Below are 19518 nucleotides of genomic sequence, written 5' to 3' on the forward strand. Positions count from 1 at the left end.
AAAGTGAGAAAGCAAGCTCTTAGGTCCATGATGCGAATCTTGGTTCGCCATGTGGGAGTCTAGCACCTCAAACACCACGCCACCTTCTAGCTCCAGAATTTAATTTCTTCAATATTTTAGTTTAAAATATAAATATATCTGCACATGCCAAACCAGTTTGTCTTTATTATTGCATATTATTTTCATGGTTTATTGAAGCAGCTTTTTATTATAATTAATAAGAATTAGCTTAGTTAGTAAGAAAAGCTTAGGACATAGCAATACATTTACTTATATTTATACACAATAAGTAATATGCCTTTTTTTAATTTTAGGACTATGTTTTTGCAGCTGTCTTCAACAGTACAATGGTTTACTCTTTACCTGTATTGATGAATATTATTAGTAACTACTATCTCTATCATTTAAATGAGACTGAAACCATTCAAATCTGGAATACTCCATTCTTTCAAGTAAGCAAATGTGTATGGATTAGATTTCATATGCATGCTATATAATTCTGTTAAAGCCAAGTGCGACCAGCAGAGGGCATAAACTGGGTTACATTACTAGACTCCCACATAGTCAACTGCAGTTCAAGTCCTGGACTCAGCAGCTTAAATCTCACATTGGGCATGTGTATGTGCATGCTCAAAATCCTGAGAGGAGAATGGAAGAAATGGATTGTGGTCTGGCTATCCCCCCAGGAGGGGTTGGGAGTATTTCTTGATTTCTGTTTTTCTGTCTCTGTCTGTCTCCAGTGAGCTCATGCTCCTGATAGTAAAAATCTCTCTTAAAAGAAAAAGAAAAGGCCAAGAAATAATAACAAAGAAAATGTATAGCAATTTACCTTGTGAGATCTTTGTCTTCTTAAAACTTGAGTAGGGGATGTTTTACATCAAGGTTTAGAAGTCCCCTGTATTAGTTTGCTTTAAAATCAAGGAGGTTCTGTTTTAGTATTGGTATTTTTGTAAAGCATGAGCATTTTTTACATTAGTCATAGAATAAAAGTTAAAATAATTTTAAAATGAATATTGTTTATTTGAAATCTAGATATTGGGGTATTGAAATTCACCCAGATGACCATTTTTCCTGTAGGTAGAATTACTGGATTGTAAATATCAAAGTGAACGTAAGACTACAGAAAAATATTCAGTATTTTGTCTCTCGATCCTTTTTTTTCATATGCAGAAAAATGAATAGACATATCTTTAACAGCATTTCTATTGTTATACTTTTTTTTTTTAGGTGTTTATCATAGGGTGCGTGCACTCACCAGAGAGACCAAGACAGAGACAACGAGAGGGAAAGTCAGAAATCATCCCCCAGGGGGGATGGCTATGCCACAATCCCTTTTTTCCATTCTTTTCCTGGGATTTTGGACACAAACACACCTACACTGGGCGTGATTTTCAAGCTGGTGGTTCTGGGACTCAAACTGCAGTCCACCGTGCGGGAGTCCAGTCCCTTAACCACTATACCACCTGCTGGCTCCTATTATCATACTTCTTTTTTTTTTTAAGAGGTTTTTGCTATAGGGCGCATGTGCTCGCCAGACAGAGAGAGACATAGAGACAGAAAGCGAGAAATCACCCCCCGGGGGGATGGTCACGCCGCAATCCCTTCTCCTCCATTCTCCTCTTGGGATCTTGGGCATGCACGCACGCGCCCGGTGTGAGTTTTAAGCCACCGGGTCCTGGACGTGAACCGTGGTCGACTGCGTGGGAGTCCAGCGACATAGCCATTACGTTAACTGCTGGTTCCCCTATTATCATACTTTTAAAAACAGCTTTAGTGAAATAAAATTCACAGACCATCTAATGGGCTTATTTAAAGTGAACAATTCAGTGATTTTTATTGTGTTTATAGAGTTGTGCAACCATCACCATCATCAGTTTTAGACATTTTATCACTCCACTAAAAACCCTTGCAATCATTGGTAATCATTTTTCATTTCTCTTCATGTTTACCCGAGTCTTAGGCAGTTGCCAGTCCATGTTCTGTTTGTATAAATTTTACACAGTCATATAACATGTGATCTTTTTGTTTACCTTGTACTTAACTTTTTTTTTTTTTTCTTTTTTAAGTGGCAGAGAGCACTTGTGCTTGCCAGAGAGACTGGTGACTGGGGGGAAATCCCATCCATGGGGATGACACAGTCCCTTCTCCTCTATTTTTCCATCCTGTTAGGATTTGGGGCACACATACACATGCCCAGTATGCTTTTTTAATCTGATGGGTCCAGATTTCGACTGCAGTCAGTCAAGTAGAATCTGCTCCCTTAACCATGAGGATGTAGGGCTGGCTTTAGCATACTGTTTTGGATATTTATCCATGTAACATGTATCAGTACTTCATTTGTTTTATTACCAAATAATATTTTATTTTATGGATTGTATGGAATGTATATATGGGATGCTGCACTCTTCATTCTTAATGGACATTTGGATTGTTGCCACATTGTAATTACAAATAATGCTATGAACTTGGAAATAGAAGCTTTTGTGTATATTTTGTGTCTCTTGAGTGTTGTCTTGGTCTGATTTGTTGTTACTGTTGTTACTATAACAGAATACCTGCGACTAGGTAGTTTATAAAGAAGAGGGGTTTATTTTGAGAGGTTTATTTAGATCGTGGTTTTGTAGGCTGGAAAGTTAAATATTTGGTGGCCACATCTGATGTGGACCTCATGCTGCATTAAAATATGGTGGAAAAGCAGAAGGGGAACTGGATGGATATGAAAAGGAAGCATATGTGCCAAAGAGAAAGAGGAGAGGTGCCAGGCTTCCCTCATTTGTTTATTTATTTTTAATTTATTAAAATTAAAATTATTTTTAAAATTTGCTACAGTGTACATGTGCTTGCTGGAGACAGAAAGAGAGAGGGGGGGGGCACGCATAAAGGCACTCTTGGTATAGGGGATGACTACGCTGCATTCTGTTCTCCTTTCAAGATTTTGGGCATACACATGCATTCACCCAGTGTGTTTTCCAAGCCACTGGATCCAGACCTTGAACCACACATTTGGCCATGTGGGATCCAGCCACCTTAACCACCACACCCCCTAGCTGGCCCCCAGGCTTGCTTTATAACCACCTACTTTCAGGGTAACTGACTCACTCCCAGGAAACCTAACTCAGCTTCCATGAGAATGGCACCAGTCCACTAAGGGCAGAGTCCTGATAACCCAAATGCTTCCCATTAAGCTCCTCTTCATAAAGGTTCCACCTCCCAGTAATACTGCACTGCCACCATGCCTCAGTGTGAGTTTTCGTGGGGACCGAAGCACATCCAAACCATAGCAGGTGTATATCTAGAACCGGAATTCCTGGATCCTGTGGTAACTCCACATATAACATTCCAAGGAACTGCCAAATATTTTCCAAAGTGGTTGTACCTTTTTTCATTCCCATCAGTGAGGGTGACGAGATATCTCATTTTTATTTCGATTTGCATTTTTCTGATGACTGATGCTGAAAATCTTTTCATATGCTTCTATCTTCTTCGAGAAATACCAATTCAGATCCTTTCCCCATGTTTAAATTAGGTTATTCATCTTTTTTATGGTTCTTTATATATATTGTTTATATATTGTAGATACAAGCGTTTTATCAGATATACGATTTGTAAATAGTCTTCCATCTGGTGTTGTCTTTTCACGTTCTTGATGGTATCCTTCAAAGTGCAAGTTTTCAGTTTTGCTGAAGTTCAGTGTATCTAATTTTTCCTTTTACTGCTTGTGCTTTTTATATCATAGTAAATCTTTTGATCCATGGTCAAAAGTGTTAGTCCTGTATTTTTGTCTTGGTTTTCTAGTTTTAGTGCTTATTTAGGCCTATGATCTATTTGCAATTAATTTTTAATGAATTATTTAACTTTATTTATTTCTTTTAATTTGATCAGAGAGGGACAGAGTGAGAGAGAGAGAGTGAAGTGAGAAAGCAAGCCACCAGATCCAGGATTTGAACTGTGGTCGACTATGTGGGAGTCCAGCTTCCTTAACCACCACGCCACCCGCCTGCCCTTGTTTGAAGTTAATTTTTACATAGAGTGTAAGGAAAGAAGCCAACTTCAATTTTTGCATATTCTTTTGCATTTCTTAGAAGTGTTTTTGTGTCATGTAGTCACAATTCCTCAAACTAAAAAAAATTATTTGAACATTATTTATCTATTCCTATGGATTCTATTCACTCAAAAATAATTTTCCTTTATGTGTTTCCCATTCTTTTCTCTATCATGTTGAACCCTTAAATTCTTTCTGCCAAGCCCTTCTTATATGTTTGCTTTTCCTAGAACGTTTTTTTACTCTCTTATATTAGTCAACATAATACTTCTGACACTAGATGCATCAGTTTTTTCCTCCGTACCTCAAGTAGTTCTCGAGCAGACACCAGCTCAATGTCTTACAGTGTCAGTTCAGCTCTGATACTATCTATCTGATGGAGTTGAGCAGTCGGTGAAGAGGTAACACAAAGCAAGGTCCAGAAGTGTCCCAAGCTTAGGAGCTTCTGTCTCTGTGGGGTTGGGGTAGTGTGCCAATCTCCTAATATGAAGATGTGTTCATCAACCTGGATGCTTTTTGAACTTTGTACTAATAGGATTTATGGAGATGCCATTACATAGGCATGATTGATCAAATCACTGGGCATTGGTGAGCATCTCAGCCTTTCATCACACCCCCTCTTAGAGATTAGGGATGTAGCTGCAAGTTCCAACCCTACAGTCAGGTAATTCATTCTGCTGGCAACCAGACCCCATCCTGAGTTGTATCCAGGAGCCAACCAAGAATTCTTTATCAGAACAAAAGATGCTCCTATCACCCAGAAAATTCCATGAGATTTTCAAGCTCTGTGTTAGAGGCTTCTACTACTTAGGAAAATTATAAAGGTTTTGGAACTCTATGTTAGAAACTGGGATCAAAGACAAAATATTAGAACAAAAGATTTCCCAGCACTCTGTATGCAAAGGTTTTAGGAGCTCTGACTCAGAAACTGGGTACAGAGACCAAATATATAGTTCACAGTATCACTTATAAGCATAGGGTATTATGGTAACACATGGGAAGAATATTCACACAAACCTAATTGGTTTGGAATATTGAGGTAGGGAAGCAATTAGGGAAGAACATCTGGCACTTGAAATAATTAAGACAGTTATAGAGAGAAGCAATAGCAAATACAAAGGCCCAGAAGAGAAATGGAAATTACACCAACAAATATATTATTTTTAGGACATTAACTGAGACCGAAAGAATGATCAGACATTAAACTTAAGATCTGATCACTAAAGATCATTGTTCATTGCCATTGCTTACAACTTACTGGTGGATATGCGAATTGCTCTTCACAAATATTATTTTTTATTAGATGGTGAAGCTCAATGTATATGCCATATTATTCTGTGTGATAGATAAGATGAGAGTACATTATTTTCTCAGGACCACATTGCTATTTAATAAGAGTCTGATGTAATACTGTCGTCCACTCTATTATTTCATGTGGACTTTGTCTAGGATACATACTGCAATGTATTCCTCCAGAGGTTTGATACTTTTTCTTTCTTTCTTTTTTTTTTTTTGGAGAGGTTTTTGCCATAGGGCGCATGTGCTCGCCAGACTGACAGAAAGAGACAGACAGAAAGCAAGAAAATACCCCCCAGGGGGGATGGCCACGCCACAATCCCTTCTCCTCCATTCTCCTCTTGGCATCTTGGGCACGCACGCATACACACCCGGCATGAGTTTTAAGCCACCGGGTCCGGGATGTAAACCACAGTCAACTACATGGGAGTCCAGCGATATAACCATTACGCTAACTGCTGGTCCCAGAAGTTTGTTACTCTTTTAGGGTGTACTAAAATGCAATAAAGTTATTCTCAGTTTCATTTCTTCTTATGGGATTGTCTTTCAGGAAATTACTGACATAGTGTTTAAAGTTGAGCTGTATTTTCAAGCAGCTTTGCTTGGCATCATTGTTACTGCAATGCCACCGTACTTTGCCATGGAAAATGCAGAGAATCATAAGGTAATAAGTCAGTTAAAAAATTACAGGTATGGATTGCTAATAAGGAATTTCATATATAAAAAAACTATTTGTGTGATTATAAGTCTTAAGTGTAATTATTATTTCAGGAGTAAATAAGTGGAGTAAAATTCATTTGTTGTAATTTATTGTAACAATAGTGATAACTAATGTTTATTACTTGCATACTTATTACATGCTTCAACAATTACATTCTCTAAGTTTTACAAAATTGTGAAGTAAGTGGATGATACGAGTGTTCCTGTAACTTGCCCATGTCGTTTCAGCTTGTTTCTGAACTGACTCTGATCCTTGTGTTCTTAAGTAGCACACTAACCTGTCTCTCCCCTATGAACTTAACAGAGTGTATTGACTGCATAAAGCACTTAATTCATGTTAAAGAAAGGGAAAAAAAGAAGGTAAAAAGTGGCATTACTAGGAACTAGGAAAAGTTGCTAAGTAAACAGAGTTTCTTTAGTACTTTTTACTTTCTTTCTGGCACCTTTCTCTTTTGTAGTCTTCAGGCACACAGTGATTTTTATATAGTCTTTTGGCTGTTCAAAGCTTTCTACTCTTCCACTCTGCTGGGATTGTATTTACTCTTATCCTCTCTGTGGACGATCATTTTAGTGGAAGTAAATGTGCCTAAATTAATTACAGTAATGAATAATGAATTTAAAGCTCTTTTTATATTCTAATTTAAAAGCTCATTTAAAAAGTTTTTAAAATTTTACTGAAAATTCTAATAAATTTTAACATAAACTTTATTGTTAATAAATTTACTTAGTATAAAAGTAACATAAATCATGGATATTTATAGATCATATTCAATTTTCATATTATAAACATGTGTATCCATTGTAGTAATTTAGAAATTGAGAAAAATAAAAGAAAATAAAAATTTGTATTCCTAACTAACTCAAAGATAAAACTTACTGGATGATTGCATTTTTCTTTTCTTTTTTCCTTGTTTCAGTTAACCTTTTTATTTTGAGATAAGTGTACACTCATGTAAGAAATGATAGAGAGGGGTCTGTGTATTTTACCCATTCTATCCAAGTGATACCATCTTGCAAAACTGTACTACAGTGTCACATGGATATTGACATTGATGCAGTCAAGATACAGAACAGTTCTGTAACTGCTGAGGTCCCTTCTGTTGTTCTTTTATACCTACACCCCCCCACCCTGCCGCCCTGCCCTCCTTTAATAAGTGACAGGTATAGTATGGTCGTCCACTACTGGCTGTTAATAAACCACCTATTCTTTGACATAGACTATGTCTAGGATAGATATTGCAATGTATTATCTGTTGTTTTAATCTGTTCTGTTCTCCATTCCTGTAATTCTGGTATTTTAAGAATGTATCAATGGAATCATAGTGTGTTTTCTTTTGAGATTGACATTTTCACTTAGCATAATTTCCTGGAAATTTACCCAATTTACATGTATCGATAGTCCAATCTCTCTTTTTTTTTTTTTTTTTTTTGGAGAGGTTTTTGCCCTAGAGCGCGTGTGCTCGCCAGACAGACAGAGAGAGACCGAGAGACAGAAAGCGAGAAATCACCCCCCAGGGGGGATGATCACGCTGCAATCCCTTCTCCTCCTCTTGGGATCTTGGGCACGCACGCACACACGCCCGGCGTGAGTTTTAAGCCACCAGGTCCGGGACACGAACCACGGTAGACTATGTGGGAGTCCAGCAACATAGCCATTGCGCTAACTGCTGGTCCCCGCCCCCCCCCGCTTTTTTTTTTTTAATTATTATTGCTGGGTGGTACTCCATAATGTGATTATACTACGGGTTGTATAAAAATGTCTAGAGTGTTTCTAGTTTTTGAATATTATGAGCAGAGTTGCTGTGAACCTTTGTTTACTGGTTTTTGTGTGAATATAAATTCATTTCTCTGGAATAAATGTCCAAAAGTGCAATTGCTGAGTTGTATGGTGATTGCACATTCATTTTTGTAAGAAATTCTCAAATTACTTTCCAGAGTGAATCTACTCTTTTACCTTCCGGTCAGGAATATATGAATCAAATAAGTTTAAATTATCCAACATAATTGTATTTGACTTGGTTTGTTTTTTAAATTGTACTGGAATTTACATATGTCTGATGTTACTATAATTCATTGAGCACAAACATGTCCATTTTTATCATTTCTCCTCTTTTTCTTAACTAATATTTATATTTCTTCCTCTGTTTCCCTTATCTCACTTTATTGCCAGTTTTTCCATTTAATACCTTTAATTATTAAGAGTAAATATTTTTATAAACAACAAAACTCAACTGTAAAAGCAGATTGTTAATATTTAGATTTGTGAGAGACTTAAAAAAATTCAGACTAAATAATGAGAACATGAGATAGTTAGGGACACTACGATTATTTAAGTTTACTGTTATTATAAATGAAAATACTATTTACTTGTGGTAGAAATACCATCTTGTAGTTACATATTATATTAGCACACAATAAAGGCCTTCAAGTACATCATCTGTGTACAAAATGTGATACTTAAAACCCTATGCAAATACAGATTGTACTTTGCAGCTTATTAACATTTCTATGAGATACTAATTTTTAAAAATAAGAATTTTTTTCTTGTTTAAAAATATCTTTTCATAAAAAAAATATATCTTTTCATCTATTTCCACAGGTTTTCTAAAACTGCAGTGTTTAGGCCACTAACTGTTTGCAGTTATAACCCTTAGGGCACCTTTTACTTCTTTTTTTAGTTTTATTTTTCCTAGCACTATTGTATTTTGATGATTAAAAATGTTGTTGAAATTATTTCATCTCAGAACTAATGAGACATAGTAAGGCTTACGTGGAACCTATATTTAGTGTGAAGAAGACATTTATTACCTACATGCCTGAAATATGACATTTTTTTTTTGTCAATGTGAAATTAAGAGTTCTATAATTATTTACTAGTTTTTGACTTGTAAAATGTCTAAAATCGTAATGAATTTTTTTTTCTTTTTTTTTAGATCAAAGCTTATACTCAATTGAAACTTTCAGGTCTTTTACCATCTGCATATTGGATTGGACAAGCTATTGTTGATATCCCCTTATTTTTTGTTGTTCTTATTTTAATGCTAGGAAGTTTATTTGCATTTCATTATGGATTATATTTTTATGCAGTGAAGTTCCTTGCTGTGGTAAGTTTTAAGTTGTATTCATGCTCTTTATAGAAAAAAATGTTATTTAAAAATATTTCTATACATGACAGTTGTTTGCTTTAGTAATTTGAGTATTAATTATATTTTTAGAGAGATTTTACCATAGGGTGCACTCATCAGAGAGACAGAGAGGAACAGAGATAGAGAGAAAGTGAGAAATCACCCCCTGGGGGGTGGCCATGCTGCAGTCCCTTCACTTCCATTCTCCTCTCAGGATTTTGGTCACACACATACCATTACCTGATGTGAATTTGAAACCTCCAGAGCTGGTACTTGAACTGCTGTTGGCCATGTGGGTGTCCAGCACCTTAATCACTATGCCACCTGCTGGTCCCAAATATTACTTTTTTTTGTTTGTTTTTTTAAAGAAAATTGATTTAATGCCTACTTAATTTTTATATCTAATACATGCAATTAATTCAATTTATAGTACTATCAGTGATTTTTAAAAATAATAACTTACTACCATTTGAAAATAGTTTCTGGAAATCTTTACATGTTGATCACCTGCTTGTGTGTAATTAGGGATACTTAAATGTTTATCTTCTTGTCTATTTTTATACCTGAATGCCATTTTACAAAGGAGATGCTCTTTTATTCCATGAATTAAAATATGTCTTAAAATATGGAAGAAGAATCTGATTTGCATTCATGTTCACAAATGATTGACAGTAGACCCTTTGATTGAGTGATTTTTATTAGGAAAAAGGGAAAACAGGTGAGGTTGACACTGAAAATAAACTTACCAGTTTTGCCAGAGATTATACTGCTCTTATATGAATTCCTATTATATAAGATAATCAATGTTTTTTATTAAAACTTTGTACTATATTATATGCTGTATACAAAAGCAGTAGTTAGTCGTTGATTAAGAGAAAAGTTGTAATTGACTGTATTTGCTTTTTTTAAAAAAATATTTATTTAAATTTATTTATTCATTCATTTATTTCATTTTGACCAGAGAGAGACACAGAGAGAAAGAGAAGGAGGGAAAGTGAGAAAGCAAGCCACCAGGTCCAGGACTCGAACCATGGTCAGCCATGTGGAATTGTCCAATGCCTTAACCACCACGCCACCTGCTGGTCCCTGTATTTGCTTTTTATAATAAAATACAGAGTATTTTACTTGATATGAAAAAACTACAAATAGAGTTCAGGCTAAATGCCTTATTTAGGACTGTATTAACAATAAGTTAAAAGCACGATTTTTATTAATTTAGTAGAAGTAAGAAAATAAATGTTCAAGTAACCACAATTCCAGTTTTTCAATGATGTGTTGAGTAATGATATTTGAAGAGTAGTTATTACTTAAAAATTTAATATGACAGTGGTCTTTTGTGTCATATGTATTGCTAGCTATTCGTATCTTTACATAAACATATAAATTTCTGATTTACAGGTTTTTTGCCTTACCGGTTATGTTCCATCAGTTATTCTGTTCACTTATATTGCTTCTTTCACCTTTAAGAAAATTTTAAATACCAAAGAATTTTGGTCATTTATCTATTCTGTGGTAAGTCATATTTTGTATTATTTCAACTTTTCATAGCGGTTATTTAAAAATTATAAACTCTGTCATGATTATACTCACAAATGTTACATAACTCTTACAAGTGCAGATTTTAGATAGAGAGCTGGCAGCCTTCCATGTGTACGTTTGTCTTCTGCATCATTCATGCCATGGAGGGATGATACTGAAAGCGTTTAGCAACTAGTGTTACCAGTGATTGCAGCTACAAACAATTGGTATCAGTGTACTGAGGCTTCCTGGCTAAGTTTCATCTCTGGTTCCAGGTTTTATTAGGTTATGAGCCACTTTCTAAACACTTTGTCACTTGTTTTCTCTCTCTCTTTTTTTTTCTTTAGACAGCTTTGGCTTGTATTGCAGTCACTGAAATAACTTACTTTATGGGATACACGGTTACAGTTGTTCTTCATTATACCTTTTGTATAGCCATTCCAATCTATCCACTTCTAGGTTGCTTGATTTCCTTCATAAAGGTAGGTTGTTAGGAATTTTGGTATTTTGAAAGCACTAATAAATATGCCTATTCTTTGATATCTTATTTCTTATACTTAAAATAGATAGTAAAATGCATAAGGTTAATTGCTACTACTTTATTTAAATATTATTAATGTAACTATTTTAAAATTATTGTGAGATCTTTTTAAGCATTTCATTAAACCGTAGAATAGATTTTCATAGGAAGACTGCGACTGTTGCATACTCTTTGATACCCAAAATGATATATATAATTAGAAGTAATTGTTTTTGGAAGTTTTTCAAGGATTGGATAGTGTATCATACTACAAAGCGATGAAGAAAATAAAATGCACAGATTTTTTCCAAGAAAAGAGAACAAAAAAAAAAATTACTTTTACTAAGCCTGGTAATTGAGAAAAAGTTCTCAATGTGTTTAGAAATGTCCTCACTTTCTCTTTTGTTCTCTGTCTCTCTCTTTCCAGTAAGCATTTGCCCCTCGGGCAAGTTTTTTTAAAAAGCGTTTTAAAATATATTTTAAAAATATTTAAAACACCGAACTAGGCCAGCCGCATAGCGCAACAGTTAGGCATTGTTCATAGGGAGCCAGATTCTTTCAAAACATGGCCAACTGTGGTTTGAATCTTGGACCTGGTGACTTGGAAAAGTCACCAGGCACGTATGCGTGCATACTCAGAGTCCTGACAAGACAGAAAAATGGAGAAGAAAGGATTGTGGTGTGACCATGCCCCATGGGGGGAATTTTCCCTCTTTCTCTCCGGCAAACTCATGCCTCCTCTGGCAATAAGAAAAATTTTTTTTAAAGTAAAATATTGAACATGAAGTAAATATAATGAATTATTGATTTAGAATTGTTGATCAATTCTATTCACAAAAACCCTCTGTGGGTTTTTTTTACTTCAGTTGAATATGTTTAATTTATACATTTTCTCATAGAGATATTTGGGGGCAGGGAAAACTGTCATTTAAGGACAAAGCATACCTTTTTGATGCATAGCTAACTTATATAGAGAGAATATGTTTGTTAAATATATAGTTCATTAATTTTAATCCAAACAGTGCTATGTATCATGGCATATATATTTCAAAAATTTTTATCATAGGTTTCTTGGAAGAACATACGAAGAAGTGGAGACACCTATAATTCATGGGATAGGCTTTTGGTGGCTGTTATAGCGGTAAGAAATAGCAAAAATGTGTTTTTGTGTGTTAGCATGTTCCTTTGGTTGTGTGGTTTTAATTATGTTTCATTTTTATCCTGGTACATAAGAGAGAAGGTGCATAAAAAGTCAAGTGTGTTAATGATAGCTAACTGGCATGTCAGTGGTAATACAGTATACATTTTGAATGTGCCCATTTTAATATACTTAGCTTTTTTATGTATTTAATCTATTTAATTACAGTTCTTATTTCCTTGGAAACAAAAAGTATTTGTATTTGATTGTATCTTATGACCTTGACAATGAATGAACATCACACAGAAAAATATGGGGATTGTTATTAAAAATAATTTGACTTTGTTTTGTATTAAACTTCATGTTTAATTATCTTTATCATGCTGAGCATAAGAAAGTTGCAGTTAATTATTTTGGTGATGGTTAGGAAGGTTACATATGTGGTCTTCTCCTGTCAAAGGGAAAACAATTAATTAATTGAGCTATTGTATATTCATTTTTTAGCCTTACCTGCAGTGTGTATTGTGGATTTTCCTCTTACAGTACTATGAGAAAAAATATGGAGGCAGATCAATAAGAAAGGACCCATTCTTCAGGTCAGTTAATTTCTTTTTAAGTTTTAATTTATTTCATATACTTAAGGAATTGCTCAACCATCTCTATAATATAATTTGAGAACATTTCTAGTACTCCAAAAAGATATTTCTTACTCTTCTTTTTTTAATACAGAGGTTTATTTTTAATATTTTTTTAGTTTGCCACAGGGCATATGTACTCTCCAGAGAGAAACAAACAGAAACGCAGAAAGGAGGAGGAGGGAAAGGAAGAAAGTACCCCCCTCCATGCTGTATAGTCATGCCACAATCCTTTCTTTTTTTTCTTTCCTTTTTTAAGAGAGAGATTTTGCTTGGGGTGCATGTGCTTGCTGGAGAGAGAGACAGATAGTGAGCAATAACCCCCTAGGTTGGATGGCCATGCCGTAATTCCTTCTCTTCCATTCTCCTCTTTGGACTTAGGGCATGTATGCACACACACGCGCCCAGCATGCGTTTTAAGCTACTGGGCCTTGGACTCTAACTTCAATTGACTACATGGGAATCCAATGATGGAACCATTATGCCATCTGCTAGTCCCAATACTTTGTACTACTAACAGTCACTTCTCTTTCTCCCCTCCCATTGCCTTAGCCCTAATCACTAGTTTACATTCTGTGTGTGTCAGATTTACCTGTTTTGAACATTTTATATAATGGAATTATATAATAGATTGTCTTTCTGGCATCTTTTCTTCAGCATAATTTCCCCCTATTTTTGTTTTTTATTAAAAAAATGAATATTAATGTATTCAGTGATAATTTATATTTGCAAATTTTCCATTATATTTACTACCTGTTCAATATTTTACCTTTAAAAAAAATTTCTTATAGCCAGAGGGTGCATGTATTTGCCAGAGGGAGAGGGAGAAAATTCCCTCAGTGGGACATGGTCACACCACAATCCTTTTTTCTATTTTTCTTTCTTATTAAGATTCTGAGCATACTTGTTGACTTTTTCAAGCCGTGGTGAGTGTTTCAAGCCACTATGGCCAGGATTCACAATTGGCTGTTTTAAAAGAATCTGGTTTCCTAGGAGCAGTGCCTAACTGCTATGCTACAGGGCTATCCTGGTTTGATGTTTTAAATATTTTAAAAATATATTTTAAAACATTTTTAAAAAATTGCCAGAGGAGCATGTGCTTATTGGAGAAATACAGAGAGAGAGAGAATGAAAGGGAAAGTGAGGAAGAACTCCCCATGGGTCATGGTCACACCCTAATCCTTCTCCATTTCTTACTCCTTTGGGATTTTGGGTATGCCCATATATGCATCTGGCATGTTTTTCAAGCTTCTCGGTCTAGTACTAAACCAGGCCTTTGGCTGTGTGGCATCTAGCTGCCTTGATCACTATGCTGCCACCGGCTGGCCCAGCTTCTAGCTCTTCGTGCCGTCTCTCTGTTTACTTACATAGCCCCAAACCTTCCATCTCCAGTTATTCACCTCTCAATCTCTTCTTAACTCCCTGCTCTTATCACTTACTGGTATTGTTATTTTGTCTTTCTCTGGTGTAGTAGACTTAATTTAACTAGTCTGCAGCTTTTAGTAAGATTTTTTCCCCTTAATGCTTTTTGCTTGTTCCTTTGTTTTCAATAGTATCATCGCCTATTCGTGTCTCACTCTTCAAAATTTCCTTTGCAAGCACTTCTTCCTCTGTCCACCCTAAAAAATGGTGTTCCTGGAACCAGCAGTTAGTGTAATGGCTATGTTGCTGGACTCCCGTGTAGTTGACCATGGTTTGAGTCCTGGACTTGGTGGGTTAAATTCATGCTGGGCGCATGCACATGCGTGCCCAAGATCCCAAGAGGAGAATGGAGGAAAAGGATTCTGGCATGGCCATCTCCCCTGTGGGTGATTTCTTGCTTTCTGTCTCTCTGCCTCTCTCTGTCTTTCTGGCAAGCACACATGCCCTATAAAAAAGACCTCTCAAAAAAAAAAAAAATGATGTTCCTATGATTCTGACTAAAGCCCTCTACATCACTTTTTGGGCAATTTCATTTAAACCCAAGGTATAAATTATTCAAGGGCAGAGTCTATGTTTTTTCAAAATCTTTCTATATTTTTCTGCGAAATAACACCTGACATATACTAGTCATACATAATACTATGTTGCTGGACTCCCGTGTAGTTGACCATGGTTTGAGTCCTGGACTTGGTGGGTTAAATTCATGCTGGGCGCATGCACATGCGTGCCCAAGATCCCAAGAGGAGAATGGAGGAAAAGGATTCTGGCATGGCCATCTCCCCTGTGGGTGATTTCTTGCTTTCTGTCTCTCTGCCTCTCTCTGTCTTTCTGGCAAGCACACATGCCCTATAAAAAAGACCTCTCAAAAAAAAAAAAAATGATGTTCCTATGATTCTGACTAAAGCCCTCTACATCACTTTTTGGGCAATTTCATTTAAACCCAAGGTATAAATTATTCAAGGGCAGAGTCTATGTTTTTTCAAAATCTTTCTATATTTTTCTGCGAAATAACACCTGACATATACTAGTCATACATAATATTGTTTAATAAATGAATGCATTTAGATGTTATCAACTAAATCCTATCTGTCAACCAGTGAAAAATATCACTTGTGATTCCTCCTTTGAGATATAACGCTATATCTCATGTTAGGGTGATTTTTCAGTCTTTTCTATATGTTGAACCTGAATTTCTTACTGTTTTAATTTGAAAATCTGTTTTTATAAATTCAGGACCTTTTCAACAAAGTCCAAAAATAGGAAATTTCCAGAACCACCAAACAAAGAGGATGAAGATGATGATGTCAGAGCTGAAAGACTAAAGGTCAAAGAGTTGATGAGTTGCCAGTGCTGTGAGGAGGTAATTTACCATTTATGACTGAGTCCTGTTAGATGCGAAAAGATCAGTTCCCAATGTGTAGAAGTAGTCTGAAAAATTCTTCTTTGCATATAAATTAATCCAAAAAATCTTTCTTGGAAAAATATTTTATCTACTTACTTTTTTTTTTTTTGGAGAGGTTTTTGCTACAGGGCGCGTGCATTCGCCAGACAGAGAGACAGAAAGCGAGAAATCACCCCCCAGGGGGGATGGCCATGCCACCGCAATCTCTTCTCCTCCCGGGATCTTGGACGCACACGCGCCCGGCGTGAGTTTAAGGCACCAGGTCCGGGACTCGAACCATGGTCAACTACATGGGAGTCCAGCGACATAGCCGTTATGATAACTGCTGATCCCTCTACTTACTTTTTAATAAGTCATGATAATAGTTATACAGAGTTATTTATTTGTGTAATATCATTTTATTAGCAAATATAGATCTTATTATATGGACCCGAAGTATGCACACCCTGTCATTTCATGATAGGTCTCTGTTTTATAAATCTCTTTTTAAATCCTATTTCCTTTATTAGAAACCAGCCATTATGGTCAGCAATTTGCATAAAGAATATGATGACAAGAAAGAATTTCTTCTTTCAAGGAGAGTAAAGAAAGTGGCAACTAAATACATTTCTTTCTGTGTGAAAAAAGGCTGGTATTTAATTATCTTTTCTTAAATAACTTTTCTGGAAGAGTAATTTCCATTTTTAGCTTGATTTGGATGTGATGATTTTTTTCTTTTAATTTCTTTAGGCGAGATCTTGGGACTGTTGGGTCCTAATGGCGCAGGCAAAAGCACAATTATTAATATTCTGGTTGGTGATATTGAACCAACTTCAGGCCAGGTATGATACATAAGGGTGTTAGATATCAAATATGTTTTACATTTTTAAGATAAATTTTTAAATGGCAAATTTTGTTATAAGGCACTTTCACTGCTTGGGGAGAGACAGATGTTGGGGGGTGGGGAGGAAGTGAGAAAGCACTCCCCGGTGGGAATGGCCATGCCATAGTCCCTTTTCTATTTTGGGGATTTTGAACATGTGCACACACATACCTGGTGTGTTTTTTAAGGTCTAGAACTTGAACCATGCATTGGGCCATGTGAGACTCAGGCACCTTAACCACCATAACACCAGATGACCTGACAAATTAGGACTTTAAATACTCAAGTTATATTTGTTTTTTAATATTTTTTGCATAGCTTGATCAAAATGTGATCTTTGGTATTTGTGAAAATAATGTAAAGGGCAAAAGCTTCATAATCACTCACAGAACACAAGTTCACAGTATTTCTGTTCTTACATATGTGGGTGATTTGCTTACCAGCTTAATGGAACACAGATTTATTAACTTTAGAATATATGGAAGCTAGTGTTGACCATGCTATAAAGTAGTCATTGTGAATAAAATCATGTCATTCTGCATTGTGGGAACTGCCCTGATTCCATTTCCTGCTTTTCTTTCTCTTTCTTACTTCATACCAGCCAAATCATCTCATTGCTTTCCTAAAAAATGCTAGGCACACAGTTTTTTGAGTTTTTGCCTGAGCTATTTCTCATGTTGGCTATGCCTTTTCCCTCTGAAATTCAGATGACTAACTTCACTTAATTTCCTGAGCTCATGTGTCACCTACCAAAGAGGCTCATTTACCATTCTGTTGGGTCATCAGAAAATGTAAAATTTTTACATTTTTCTATGTAAAAATGCATCATGACTTTTCTAATGACCCAATATAATAATTACTATTACAGTTTGCTTTTGACCCAACCCTGCATTATAATCACGTTTTTCTGGCCACGTCACTGAACTCTGACTTCTCTGTGTATGTTGTCATCAAAAAGGAGTAAGAATCTGACCTGATATAACTGGTTGGAGGAAGGGGTTTGTATTAGTCCATTCATGACTTCCTTCACAATATAAACTAACCAAGAGTAGTCACTAAACATTGGTTTGTATTTTTGTAGGTATTTCTAGGAGATTATTCTTCAGATGCAACTGAAGATGATTCTATTAAATGTATGGGTTACTGTCCTCAGATAAACCCACTGTGGCCAGATATTACATTACAGGAACATTTTGAAATTTATGGATCTATAAAAGGAATGAGTACGAGTGACATGAAAGAAGTTATAAGCCGGTAAAATGATTATCTTTAGATTTCTTTTGTTACTGGGAGGAGGATTTACATTTCATATTTTAAAAATTTTATAACAAGTATTTTTGTAGAGAATTTTAGTAGGAAATTGTCATATTTATTAACATAATTTAAAAATTATGGCTATGAAAATAAAAGGCGAGTTTTCTCTTATTACAGGATGAGTGTCTCTATAGATAACATGACATTTAATTGAAAATAAACCATTTTTATGAAACCATGATTTGTTTAAAATGATGTAAATTAGAGATTATTGTTCTTATCTAATTATGGTAAGCTTTGAGTAACTGTTCTGGAGAAAAGCAGTGTCACCAATCATACAATTTGTAATTACATGTATCATGGTACACTCATTTGTATTGTCCATTTTGCAGAATAACAAATGTACTTGATTTAAAAGAACATCTTCAGAAAACTATAAAGAAATTGCCTGCAGGAATTAAGCGAAAGGTAATTTTATTAAACAACAAGTCTGTTTATATTTTATTGATAGTTGAGTGCCTGAAACTATCTTGATAGGATTCCTTATAGTGAAACTTTATTTGTCCACCTCCCCTGTGTTCCTTTCCTTCTAGCTGTGTTTTGCTCTAAGCATGCTGGGGAACCCTCAGGTCACTCTGCTAGATGAACCATCCACAGGTATGGACCCTAAAGCCAAACAGCACATGTGGTGAGTATGACACAAGAAACACATGCAACGCATTGCATTATATTATTCTATTACATGCTATCGCAAAGGAATGGTTTCTTTTATTACAGCTAGTAGTCATATTAGTTATATGTACCTTTATCTTATAAAAATGGTAAAATAGTGATTAAAAACTAAATATTTAGGTTTCTAGAGATCGCCTTAAATTTTTTGCACTTTATCATATTTTCCATGAAGTATTTATAATATTTTATATATTGCAAAACAGGAAGGAATATATAGTTACAAAGAGTTCTACCGTCTGAATGGTTTTCAAAAGTTTTTTTTCCTAGTCATTAATATATAAATGATTTTTTTGATAGTAATAATGTCTTGAATTACTGTTGAAACTCTTTCTAGTAATTTAAAATAGTAATTGGTTGAACAACACGTTGAGCCTTGATTTCCATGAACATAAAGTATAAGTTTGGTTTAGAAGCATGTAAAGGTTTCCTTATCTTTGACTAATTTTATTATAAAACGAGAAAGCATCAACTTTTTAATTCATTGGCTATGATAATTTTAACTCATAAATGTTTGAAATTTCTTTCCATTTGACAAGTTTTAAAACTATGGTAAAATAAATTAGAATAGAAAGTCTTAATAGTGCAGTCTGTAATAGCTAAAGCAGTTAGTTTCTGTAAGTTTTAATTAACCAAATAATTGGATTTTAAAAACCCAATATTTTCATTAACATACAGATGTGTTCCTCTCTTCTGTTTTATAATGTTTTGAAGGCGAGCAATTCGAACTGCTTTTAAAAACAAAAAGCGGGCTGCTATTCTGACCACTCATTATATGGAGGAGGCAGAGGCTGTTTGTGATCGAGTGGCTATCATGGTGTCTGGGCAGTTAAGGTAGATTTAAACAGCATGCCA

At 35.2% G+C, this 19518-nt stretch overlaps 1 protein-coding gene across 5 annotated transcripts in view; it reads left to right on the forward strand.

The window, feature by feature from the left end:
* Window positions 1-19518, forward strand: part of ABCA5 (ATP binding cassette subfamily A member 5) — a 74224-nt gene that overhangs the window by 48310 nt on the left and 6396 nt on the right. For 4 of the 5 annotated variants that reach the window (XM_027771142.1, XM_006146735.3, XM_006146736.3 and 1 more), the window contains 14 exons: window positions 315-452; window positions 5889-6002; window positions 8992-9162; window positions 10582-10695; window positions 11049-11183; window positions 12288-12362; window positions 12864-12955; window positions 15650-15776; window positions 16328-16445; window positions 16548-16639; window positions 17762-17934; window positions 18327-18402; window positions 18528-18622; window positions 19378-19497. In XM_027771142.1, coding sequence (XP_027626943.1) covers window positions 315-452; window positions 5889-6002; window positions 8992-9162; window positions 10582-10695; window positions 11049-11183; window positions 12288-12362; window positions 12864-12955; window positions 15650-15776; window positions 16328-16445; window positions 16548-16639; window positions 17762-17934; window positions 18327-18402; window positions 18528-18622; window positions 19378-19497 — 1640 coding nt within the window. The remainder of the gene's footprint in view (window positions 1-314; window positions 453-5888; window positions 6003-8991; window positions 9163-10581; window positions 10696-11048; window positions 11184-12287; window positions 12363-12863; window positions 12956-15649; window positions 15777-16327; window positions 16446-16547; window positions 16640-17761; window positions 17935-18326; window positions 18403-18527; window positions 18623-19377; window positions 19498-19518) is intronic. The other variant, XM_014587155.2, reaches the window with a different exon arrangement.

The sequence above is a fragment of the Tupaia chinensis genome, unplaced genomic scaffold, assembly GCF_000334495.1.
Source record: "Tupaia chinensis unplaced genomic scaffold, TupChi_1.0 Scaffold000187_1, whole genome shotgun sequence".
In the NCBI taxonomy this organism is placed as follows: Eukaryota; Metazoa; Chordata; class Mammalia; order Scandentia; family Tupaiidae; genus Tupaia; species Tupaia belangeri.